The 12,692-nt window shown below is 33.4% G+C and overlaps 1 protein-coding gene across 1 annotated transcript; it reads left to right on the top strand.

Moving 5' to 3' along the window:
* Nucleotides 1-2,493: 2,493 nt before the first annotated feature.
* On the top strand, nucleotides 2,494-2,850 carry LOC110096528 (protein RADIALIS-like 3; the record flags this gene model as incomplete). Its single annotated transcript, XM_028696488.1, has 1 exon — nucleotides 2,494-2,850. A coding segment is annotated over one exon (357 nt), but the record flags the coding sequence as incomplete, so codon positions are not given.
* Nucleotides 2,851-12,692: the final 9,842 nt, after the last annotated feature.

The following is a 12,692-nucleotide window of genomic DNA, read 5'->3' as shown; positions in this document are numbered from 1 at the left end:
GCCTTTCGTTAAGAGTTATGAAATTTTGGTCAAATTTATCAAACTGTTATTTTTAAAATCATAATTCTCGGTATGAAGATAACCTTAACTAGAGACCAGTAAAAACTTGAATATTTGAGAAATTCTAAAGCTCTACTTGAAGTATTGTTGTAACTTAATTGTCGTTGATCTGTCTATTGTTATCATCTAATCAGTGCTGCCCCAATTGTCAGAGTCTTTATATTACCACCGTCTGATTGCCATAATTGGAACACTGTCATTTAAATGTTGTAATTCGACCACCGTTATTTTATTGTCAATGACTAAATGATATTATTTACCAGCTATCATCACTTTTTAGTACTTCTCTTAAAAAACTATAATATAAGTACGAAAGGCCAAATTCAAGCTCACAAACTTGTAATCTTATAATTGCCAATTAAGGGGAAAAAATAAATTAAGGACTTTGTAATTTTACCAATATAGTTGATCATTTTATTTGGATTTGTCCCTATAATTTATTCTCTTTCAAGATTTTTCACATAAAATTACAATGTCTCTCCTGAAATCTTCTTTAACTTGAGTGTGTGGAATATTTGTATAAGCTAAAACGTTAAACTCAGCCTCTATCACTCTGAATTTTCTATCATGCAACAAAATAATATGACTATACAAAGAGAATGATAGCGAAATTTGACATTTTATGATGAATATTTGAGTGTTCTTAAAAATGCAATTAGCTGTTAATTTGGACACAAGTTGTCAATCTAATCAATAAGATTAAGTCAAAATTTTTTATGTTGCTTTGATTTAACCTTGAATTAAGATAAATTTACTTATGATTAAATAAAATGGATCCAATTTTAGTTCAAATATCAAAATTAACCTCATATATAACTCAATTTATAAATAAAATCATCACACTATCACATTTATAATCTTAGGATTAAGCCCATCTGATCAATAAATATTACAAAAGATATGAATAAAATGTTTTTTTTTTTTAAAATACAATTTTAAATAGAAACAAAATTTATTTTAAAAATAAATAAATAATTAAAATTTATATCAAAAGGAAGCATTAAATGTTAATAAGAGAGATAATTTTCATGCGGGCTTCACATGGTTAAAAACTCTCTTGCAAACAAGAAGAAGGTTCATTAAGCCCAATTAAGAAAAAGGCCTATACAAATACAAAGACTCCATGAGCATAATGTTTACAATAAATAATTAAAAATAAAATCTTAGTTATAAATCTCCAATTTATTAAATTCAATATTATATCATAAATTTTATTTTTATGTATTTCATTCATAATTATAGATTCTTGTGCAATATTTTCATATCTTTTACCCATTTTTTTATAGCAATAATTAATATTATTTTACATTAAATAGCATAATAAAATAAAACCTAATTTATGATGAAAGCAATAGTTTACTACTACCAATATCAATGGATATGACTTGATCATAATCACACCCTTTCCAATATCTCTTATCTAAAATTTTTCTAATCAACAATTAATGATCCACATAATCTTACTTACATTGAATTTAATAAACAAAATACAAGTTGGTACTTGATATGAATTAAAACGAATTTCAATTATAAAGAAATTTAATAAAGATTTATTATAATGATTTTCTTAACACTAAGTCTAACTAAGGGGAATCATGTGGAAGATTTGATCTTAATTACATATCATTAATGATAAAACAACCATTCAATAAATAAGAACAAGTTGGTACCTTCATAGATTAGCTACATGTGGAGCTTTTTTTTTACCTAAACAAGAAGAAAAGCTACATGATCATGACTTGTAATTAAATATTATCCCTAATGGCCCACCATTGCTTAGCTTGGTTGGTGGGTGAGTACGGTAGGGAACCTACCAACCCGTGCTTGATTTCTCTCGAGCGGTAGCGCCTCTTAAGTGGGGCCCAATCAAGTGCTGGCCAGGAGGTTTTTAGGATGAGTGCCTCTTCTAGGTCAGCCAAAAATTAGTCAACCCGTCAAGCATCCTTTCGAGAGTGGCATTGGGTTGATACCCCGTTCAAAAAAAAAAGTCCCTAATCACTAATGGAGGGGTGACTGATAGATGCAAAGTGAGATAAGCTGAGTTTAATATAATTATTAATACAGTTTATACCCAAATATTATTATTAGATACTGGCTGATTTATTATCATATGTTACTTTTTTTTTAATATTTGAAAACTTATATAATCTTTAAACATAAAATCAGACTGTTTGATTATATATTTTTATGCAACAAATGAGAGGGGGGCTAAATTGAGGTGTTTGTGGAGCCAATTGGCAAAATTAGTGGTGATTAGCTATGCCAATGGCCACAATGTTGTTGAGATGAAACAATGTCAGATAATCCCTCTCTCTCTCTCTCTCTCTCTCTCTCTCTCTCTCTCTCTCTCTCTCTCTCTCTTACACACACTACTTAACCATCATTCCAAATCACAATTTCCTCCATCAACGCTTTACTTTCTTTCTCCTCTTGCTTCTTCTTCTTCTTCTTCTTCTTGAGGAATTAATGGAATCAAGAGAATCTGGCTCAACATGGACATCCGAGCAGAACAAGCTCTTTGAGCGAGCTCTTGCAGTTTACGATGAAGAAACACCGGAGAGGTGGGAGAAAGTTGCGAGCGCTGTCGGAGGGAAGTCAGCTGAGGAGGTGAAGATTCACTATGAGCTGCTCGTTGAAGATCTCAAGCACATTGAGTCTGGCAGTGTGCCTTTACCTAACTATAAGTTCTCCGGCAGCGGCCGGAAATCTACTGATAAGGAGAAGAGGTTCTTTGTTTCAAACTCTTCAGCATTTTCTTTATTGTTCTTACTGTTGCGTTGGCCTGTTTGAAATATTTTATCTTGATATTGTCTGATATGTTTCTCTTTGGATGGGATTAATTATTCTGTGGCATCTAATATCGTCTGGAGATTAATCATAATGCATCAGATCACTCATTCACTTGGTTCCGTGGCTCGGTACCCCGGGTGGTACTGCTCGATACCGCATGATGATACCGTTGACGTGATGTATTCTGTTTGGTCTCTATATGACATTCTGCGTCCAGTCTACGCACAAAATAATTTCTCATATTGTGTGTTATGATGAATATGTGAGGTTTTTATGTATATTATTCAGATTTTTAATAGTTGGTTGACTATGTTGATGTATGTGCTATAGGATTATGATATTCATTGCATTATTTCTGATTTTAGGCTTAATTTGAGATGATTTTCTTACTATTTTTTACAACAGCTTTAAAAAATAATCCCAAACGAAGCCTGAGATGAATTATCAGCTCTATATTTTTATCTAATAGAGTGATAAATTGTTCATATTATTTATGATTATAAGATGATAGGGTCTGTTTAAGGTAGTTTTTTTTTTTTTTCAAAACTTTATTTTCTAAAGAGTTGTCATACTTCTTTTTTCTATACTGTTTCTTATTATATTTTTAAAATTTTAAAGGTGTAAACCAATTTATTACAACTTTAATATCTAGATTGTCATAACGGTAAAAATACTATTGTCTAACTTTTTTAAAATTATATATATATATATAACACTCTTAACAAAATTTGAAAAATATTTTTCTCCATAATAAATATAAAGTATAGTATGCATAAATATAAGAAGATTTAGGCTTCGTTTGAAACATTTTTCTTACTGTTTTGTAAAATAAATTTTTGATAATGCACCAATAAAAATAGCTTTAAAATGATAATGACACTTAAGAAAATCATATATTTCTGATAATGCACCAATAAAAATTTCATTATATATTATAGTAAAATTTTAAAAAATATTATGAAATTAATAATGAGCTAAGAGAGAGAATAGTAATGAGCTGTTGCTTTCAGCTTTTGCAATCCAAAGACCTAACCTGTGGTGTTCCTTTTTTGTGCATATTATAATAAAACAAAGCAATCAGATCTAATCATCAGGGAACAACTTAGACAATTCTGATCATCCAGGTGAAGTTGTGGGTCCACATCAGGGCAAACTCAAACAAATTTATTTCAATTTTAATATTTTAATTTAATTTCCTCTCTCTCTAGTTCCCTATAGAATATGTTTATATCAATCAATTAAAATTTCATTTGGGATAATTTTTTTGCTACATAGTATCAAAATTTCTAATTTATAGTTCTTAAAATGACTTTCAGGTACAAAAATTTCTTTGATTAAAAATTTTTATACTAAAAAGTCATTTTAAAAAGTAGTAAGAAAGTTATCCCAAACGAAACCTAAGTTGTACTGTTGATTCAAATCTCAATTCAACAAATCGAGCAAGGCGTTATAGACTCATGACTGAGTCTTTTTCTTTTTGTTGATTTTTATATGATTTTTTTTTTCATATTGTGTAGGTTGTAATCGTATAGGAGTTATGTTCTAGTACATGACAGATTGTAAAAGCTACAAGAGAGAGCAAAGTGAAAGATTTGTATAATTTCTCCTAAATTTTAACAGTAAATTTCGAGTTTTTCAGGTAAATTCTAATTTTTTCTGTCATTTTCATCTTATTTCGTCCAATTTGTTTACTCCCAACATCTCTCTCTCTCTACATATATATACATAATTCAAAGACATAGGAGATCTTCTCTCTTATCCAAAGAGAAAAAATATATATTCTTTAATAATAAACATGATCTCATTGGGTATATAAGCATGCAATATTGTATTAAAATAGTTCTTTTCTTATCTCATTATCTTGTTAATTCTATAATAACATGTTATAATCGACATGATATCAAATACAATTATTATGATTTTTTTAATAGAATAAATGTTGATGATGATTGAATATTTTTTATATTTTTGGCTTGTAGGAAGAAGTGTACATGAAGCTCCAATGGACAGCTGCCATGTGTAAATTTAAGATTGTGGGCTCATTTATTGTCCCTTCTAGTTTGATTAAGAAGCAATGTACATATGTAGTGCTGAAGAAGGGTGAATAAAAAGAATGAGAAATAGCTAAGAATGTTGAATGTTGATATTCTTTGAGCTTTTGTGAATTATGGAGAAGAGGATAAGTGTATATGTTTGGTGTTTAGCTCTTATGTTTGTATTATTATTATTAATTTTCTCCTTTGGTGTTTCTAAATAATGCATTATTGTTATATAATTTTTGTTTTCATAAAGTGGGATAGTATTCTTATTGATTTTATGGGAGATTTAAAATGAAAAATTAAACGGTGTGAAGATATGCCAAATTTATAATTTCATTCACAGGTATAATACAACTTGCATATTAGTTTATACATAAATTCGAGGGGTAAGTTCCCTACCTAGGAGAGACCTTAGGAGCAAGTGCATTGGAAAAGTTCTAAGGGGTGAATACCCTAGACAAGTTTTAGGGGATAAGTATCCTAGGTAAGTCTTAGGGGGCGAGTACGCTCAGTGAGTCCTTGGGATAAGTATCTTTAATGAATTTGTGGAGGTTAATCCCTTGGACCAATGGAGGGTGTCTCATGAGAGTGATTGTGAACTGAGGGCGAATGTAATTGATGGAGCCATGATTATAGGTTATGTAGGTGTATACTTACAATAGCTTGGATGGAGATATTCGTAAGAGATTGATGCCTTTAGCTTGGGAGACTTGTTGGAATGTTTGAGTTCTCATAGGTGAATACCTATTTGAGTGAAGACTTATTAAGGCAAGTTAATTATTGGATCATACCCACTAGGAATATGTGATTCCTTGGCCGTGCTCCCTGGAAGTGAGCTCTTATAATGCATGCAAACTGCAATATTGGGGTAAATACCAACTTATTATTGACATACACTTGCAAATTCTCCTTAGGGTGAGCGGCTCTTGATCGAATGGCTCAAGGGTAAGCCTGCTTGACACTTGCACGTTACCTATACTAGCATGTACAGTCATGCATGGCTTGTGTCATTCATGATATCATAATGCTTCTACTAGAGACTATTTATAGAAATACAATATTCCAAAAGACTTATAAATTATATATTAACTCATAATACTTTATAATTCTCTATAAACTACATTGACACAAAAAACTTATTAATCTCATCATAAACTACTAATTGTATTAATTAAACCTAACATATATATTGACTTGCATAAATCAATTAATGTGATCTTACATGAATCTGAAAAAAAAAATCAATTAATGTGATCTTAACATATATAAACTATTTGCAGATGGAGATCACTCTTTTAAGACATACTCTAAGCGACTTTAACATGCATAATGATAACAACATTATTAATCAAGCAAAACAAACTATCATTCAATCCACACAAATAAAATGAAATGAATGCACTCACCATATATGAAGAAGCCAATATTTCATTTACTCTTAATCATATTACAGCTTGAGAACCATAGTTTATGGAAAAAAAAATTCCACCACAACTTATCTTAAAAAAATACTTTAGGAGTGTTAGATATGTGGGGAATATATCATGATATTTTGTAAATCATACAAATATTTAAATGTAATAATTTTATTGTAGAAGACCAATAAACATTATTGTTTTTCCTTAGAAAAAATTAAATTTCTTTTAATCTTTATTAAATGTTTATTATTTGTCAAATATAAAATATTCCACTAGAATTTTTAATGAAAAGACTTGAATCATTGATTGAGTTAGATTGTTATAATATCCAAGATGAAAATTTGATATAGATGAATATTAAAGCTGTCCAATTTATTTTGAAATAAGCCTAATATGAGTAATCATTTAAAATTATATGGCACTTTTATATAAAAAAATAAAATTTCAATGACTTTTAAACTTATCATAACAAAATTTTCAACTCCATTTTCATAACTTAGAAGATTTATGTATGTTTTTTTGTTATTTTGGGGGATTTATATACATAAATATCTAAGACTAATATTCTATTTACATATTTAAAATCTAAAACTTTTTATTTACTAAACTACCGGTCCATTAACTTATGTCTCACACGATCTCGTTTCTCACCTTTTGCTTGTTCGAAATTAAAATCTCAAAAGTCAAAATGATGGAGAAGGAATTCGCAATGAGATTTTATTAGGAGAAGAAATAAAAAGAGGTGAGGATTATTAGTACATAATAATAAACATATTTGTAAATAATGACGTGGATGCTCACATGTTACTGTACAATGCTCTATATATATATTCCACTACTGTGAATAACGAAGTAGCTTTTCCAATTTGTTAATACTGTCTCTATCCCCGTTTCTCTCTCTCTCTGTTTCTTCTTGAAATCCAGCTTAGGTTTCTTCATGGTATCAGACGGCGAAAGATCCTAATCTTTTCGCAAATGTCGATCTCCGCTACCTCCAATCCTCGCGATCCTCTGGATAATGATGGATCCAACGAAGCGATTCTATCACCTGCTCTGAAATTTGTTGTGGCTCATCTCAAATCGATTGTCTCGATTCAACTTTCCGGAGAAAACTACTCGATCTGGCGTGCTCAAATCATCAAGATATTCAAGGCCAACAAATTCGATAAGTTTCTTGAACCGCCTTCTACTCAATCTACCGATACTACGTCCTCTGAGCGAAGTTCGTCAGAGAATGAGTCGGCTCAGCTCACAACTCTGATCGATCAAAATCTGTCTGCGGCGATATGCTCAACAATTTCAACGACGATCTTACCTTATGTGGTACATCTTCAATCTACATCTAAGTCTGGTCAACTCTTGAATCAAGATTTCAGTCGACCAATCGTTCTAAAGTAATTCAACTTAAGAACGCTCTTCATCATATCTCGCTCAAGAATCAGACGGTGACGCAATACTTATCAGAAATCAAGATTTTAGTTGATCAAATTGCTGCGTCGGGTTCGACTGTTGACACGGAAGATGTGATCCTGTATATTCTTAACGGTTTACCTCCATCTTATCAGTCCTTCAAGACGGCCATACGCACAATGCTAACTCCGATCACACTAGATCAGTTATATGCGTTACTTCTGAGTGAAGAGGTGAACATTGCCTCTGATCTTCTTCGCCAATCCCCTGATCCAAGCACTGCATTATTTTCTGCTCGTGGTCGAGGTAAGCATGGTCGCGGTAGAAACATTCAATCGGCATCATCTGCACATAGAAACTCTACCACATCAACGATTGTCTGTCAAATTTGTTCAAAGAAAGGTCATACTGCTAGTAGTTGTTGGCATCGTATGGATCCCAATTACACTCCTCAACAACAGACGAACCAGCCCACCGCGCTAGCTGCGAACTCGGATAACACATATCACAACTGGTATTTGGATTCCGGAGCGACCTCGCATCTGACTCAATCGCTGGACAATTTAACCGTTTCATCTCCGTATAATGGCACTGAGACTATCACCATAGGTGATGGGAGGTCGGTAAATATAGCCAATTCAGGTGCTGGCATCTTACCGACCCCCTCTCGTAAGTTGGATCTTTTAAAGATTTTTCATACTCCTTCGCTTGCTTATAATCTGATTTCAATTTCGCAACTTACTCGTGATAACGATATTTCTATCACTTTTGATACTAATGGTTTTGTTATTAAGGACATGAAGACTCATCAAGTGTTGCTTCAAGGACCATGTAAAAATGGCCTCTACCCGATTCAAATTTCGCCTGCTGATTTCAGGAATTCCGCTTTCTCTGCATCCTCTGCTCGTGCTATTTCCTGGCATGATAGGCTAGGACATCCTAATACCAGAACTATCTCTACCATCGCTAAGAATAATCCGCATTTAAACATTAGTTCTTTGTCCTTTTCATGTTTTTCTTGTAAACAATCTAAAGGACACAAATTATGTTTTGATAGATCTGTTAATCGTCGTAAGTCTGTCCTGTCTCTTATTCATTCTGACGTTTGGGGGTCTGCTCCTGTACCGTCTGTACAAGGATTTAGATACTATGTTTTGTTTGTCGATGATTACTCGAGATTTTCTTGGATATTTCCTATGAGAAATAAATCTGAAGTATATGAGATTTTTCTGCATTTTAAATCGTTTGTTGAAAAATATACTGCTAAAGAAATTCAGGTTTTCGGGACTGATGGTGGATCAGAATTTATCAATCACCAATTTGCTCAATTTCTGAATAGCCATGGAATTCAGCATCAGGTGTCATGCCCATATACTCCTGAACAAAATGGGGTTGCCGAGCGAAAGCATCGGCACATAATCGAGACAACAAGAACTTTGCTCAAAGCAGCGTCTGTTCCGTTTGTGCACTGGCCGGATGCGGTTCTTACCGCTACTTACCTCATCAATCGGATGCCGTCCCCTAATACATCCAATCTCACGCCTTATGAATTGTTTCATCAAAATAAACCTGATTATAATCATCTTAGAACATTTGGGTGCGCCTGTTTTCCGCTATACCCACCTCATTCTCACCATAAACTGCATACTAAATCACCTGTATGCGTATTTATGGGTTATTCGGATAAACATAAAGGATACAAATGTTTAGATACTTCTAACAATAAGATTATAATCTCTCGTAACATTACTTTTGATGAAACTATTTTCCCATTTAATTTAACCTCCTCGCAACAGCCTTCTCAACCTCCTGAAATCCCACCAGCTCTTCTTATACCCACCTCCCAGTTATATGCCACTTCCTCCACGGACAAATCCATACGGTTACCTATTCCTAAACCTGTTATTGCTCCACCTGGTTTTCCATCTGACAATATGGATATTATTGAACAACAGCAGCCCGTAGACTGCAATCCTCCTCCCAAGCGTCATCCTATGATTACCAGAAATCAGAAAGGAACGTTGAAACTGGTAAACAGGTTAAATATTTTTCATGATACTTCCGTGTCCTCTACATACTCTGTTCCATCCAATTATGCAGAAGCAGCTAAACACAGAGAATGGAGAGACGCCATGGCATCTGAATTTCTAGCATTACAACAGCAGGGAACATGGAAGCTCATTACGCAACCGCAAGGCGCTCCAGTGATAGGGTGTAAATGGACCTACCGAATCAAATATCACTCAGACGGATCTATTGCCAAGTACAAAGCTAGGCTTGTTGCTCTTGGCAATCATCAAGAGTTTGGACTGGATTACAATGAAACTTTTAGTCTTGTAGCCAAACTACCAACGATTCGGGTTATGATCACAATAGCGCTGCACAACAATTGGGAAATTCAACAATTGGACGTCGCAAATGCATTCCTCCATGGCAACCTGTCAGAAACGGTCTACATGACCCAACCGAGAGGATTTGTTGACGAACTGAATCCTACACATGTTTGTCATCTACAAAAGGCTATTTACGGTCTTAAACAAGCTCCGAGACAGTGGTACAACACATTCACGGAGTATCTCATCTCTATCGGGTTTCAACATAGCAGTGCAGATCCTTCGCTTCTCATCTTGCATAAATCTAACATTCATATTTTTCTCTTGATTTACGTTGATGATATTTTAATAACTGGTAACATTTCTGCAGAAGTTAATTTGGTCATTCAAAAATTAACTAGTCGGTTCTCCATGAAACAACTAGGCACTGTCAACGATTTCCTAGGAATTCAAATACATAGAACTTCTCATGAATACTTTCTATCTCAAAAACTGTATGCGTTGTCCCTGTTACAACTAACGCATATGGCAGATTGCAAGGCTTTAATTTCACCCGAACCCAAGCATGGGGAGGACCCCTGCACCCCCCCAGCTAGCAGGATAAATTTTGAGGTCCGAGACAACAATACAACCAGGTTGATTGTCAAAATCAGATTCTCAAAAGTCAAAATGATGGAGAAGGAATTCGCAATGAGATTTTATTAGGAGAAGAAGTAAAAAGAGGTGAGGATGTTACAACGTGATTTCACTAATAACGTGCATCTTCTAGGTCAGTCGAAGATTAGTCACATCATCAAACGCTCTTTTGAGGGTGGCAGCGGGTGGATACCCTTTCAAAAAAAAAAAGTTTTTGATTAGTCATTTATAATCATATATTATAGGAGTACAAAATAAAATTAGAGCATATATAATATTTATTTTCGTTTAACGCACATTTTGTAGGCTAGAATTAAATCCTTATTATTCTGGGCTCTTTAGTTTGTTCGGTCTGTTGAGCTCTCTAAATTTAAAAAGAATATATAAAAAAAAATGTCTTCTACTAGGGAAAATAATGATGGCACTTAGCGGTACAATGGTGATCGTTGTTTTTTTTTTTTAGGCCAATTAAAGCATACACAATACTCTTAGTTGATAGTCTAAGCTGTCAACCAATTGGCCAAGGCGATTTGTGAACAATGGTGGCGCTTATGGTGCTGGACCAAGTCTTCATTGTTAAAAATAATGAAGAAAAAAAAAATCAATTTATTTCAAAAGTAAACTTTAAAAATATAAGTTTTTGCTCTTCCTAAGAAAAAAATTCTAGATCACTCTACTAGTAGAAAGTTAACGGTCAGTGAATTTTTTTTTTAATTATTTTAAATTATGCTCTAAGAAAAAATTATGCCTCCCCTGCCGTGTATGTGTGAGAAGAGGAGTTCATTGATAATTTCATGTTATTTTTAAAAATTATGCGAGTTGAAGAATGTAAGTATTATATTTTTTGAATCCTCTTTAATTTTTTAAAAATTTTGAAAGCAAAAAATCACAAAATACGTGGCTCAGTTCTGTAACTTCATAGTTTCGAGCGCGAAAATTCTGGTAAAATTTTATGCCTTCAAACATCAGCTCGATCCGCAAATTCTGTAACTTGAGCAACAATCTACATTTTTAAGCATATTTTAATGTTCTAAAAAAACTAAAACAATAAAAAGTACGAGGTAGCAGAGAGGGGAAATGGATTTGGACGGTAGTAGCCGTTGGCAAAAGCCTAATTTTTTTTTGTCCATTACTGATTCAAATTCTCTTCTTCCATATTTTCCTTTTCCCTCCGCACTATAACTCTATGCTCTCGCATTTACAGAGCTGAATTTGATTTTTCCGCCTAGGGCCGACGGAAGCGGGGAATCCCGAATCCGATATCGCCGCAGCCTTGGCAAACAGGGATCGACTCCAGGATCAGCTTCGCAGCATTGAGATGCAGGTATAGGGCTTTCTTTACAATTTTTTTCCATATGAAGTTGCGTTCTTGATCACTCTGATTGAATGTCTCCGTGTTCAATCTGCCTGTTTATTCAAGAAAGGAAGATTCGTTCTTGGTAGCCCTTTCTTTGCGATGTTGCAGATTGTTCTTTTTCCTTGTCTTTTAAGGCCTTTGTGTTCTGTTTGACTTAAAGGAATTGATAGAGAGGAAATGAAAAGGCAAAGAAAACAGTGAAAGATTTGAATTCAAGTTTGTTAAGAGTATCTTTCTTCAACCAAATCAAGTTTTCTTTGAATGGGTCCGTAATCTTCATACTCACCTTCAAGTTGGGAATACATATTAATCATTTCTATATTTGAATCGAGCTTGTCAAATTGTATTTGACTAAAGGCCATTGTGAGAATATCACTTTGATAATTTCTTGTTTAATTTTTTTTCTTGTATGAGGTGCCTATCAATCTTGATATGTTTAATCTTATCATTGTAGATAAGACTTTTGAGCCATACCCCCTTCTTCTTGCTTCTCCAAGTGGCTAAATTTCCTTATACAAACAGGCAATAGTCATAAGTAGATTTATGAATAATTAGAGATCATTCCTAATCAGCGTCAGTAAAGATTTCAATCCTCCTATTTATTTTCTTCTTAAAGAATACGCCTTTTTCTCGGTGATCTTTTAAGATA

Source organism: Dendrobium catenatum, unplaced genomic scaffold (assembly GCF_001605985.2).
Source record: "Dendrobium catenatum unplaced genomic scaffold, ASM160598v2 fragScaff_scaffold_81, whole genome shotgun sequence".
Taxonomy (NCBI): domain Eukaryota; kingdom Viridiplantae; phylum Streptophyta; class Magnoliopsida; order Asparagales; family Orchidaceae; genus Dendrobium; species Dendrobium catenatum.
The sequence above is the reverse complement of the archived record's forward strand: the minus strand, read 5'-3'. Positions and strand labels throughout refer to the sequence as shown.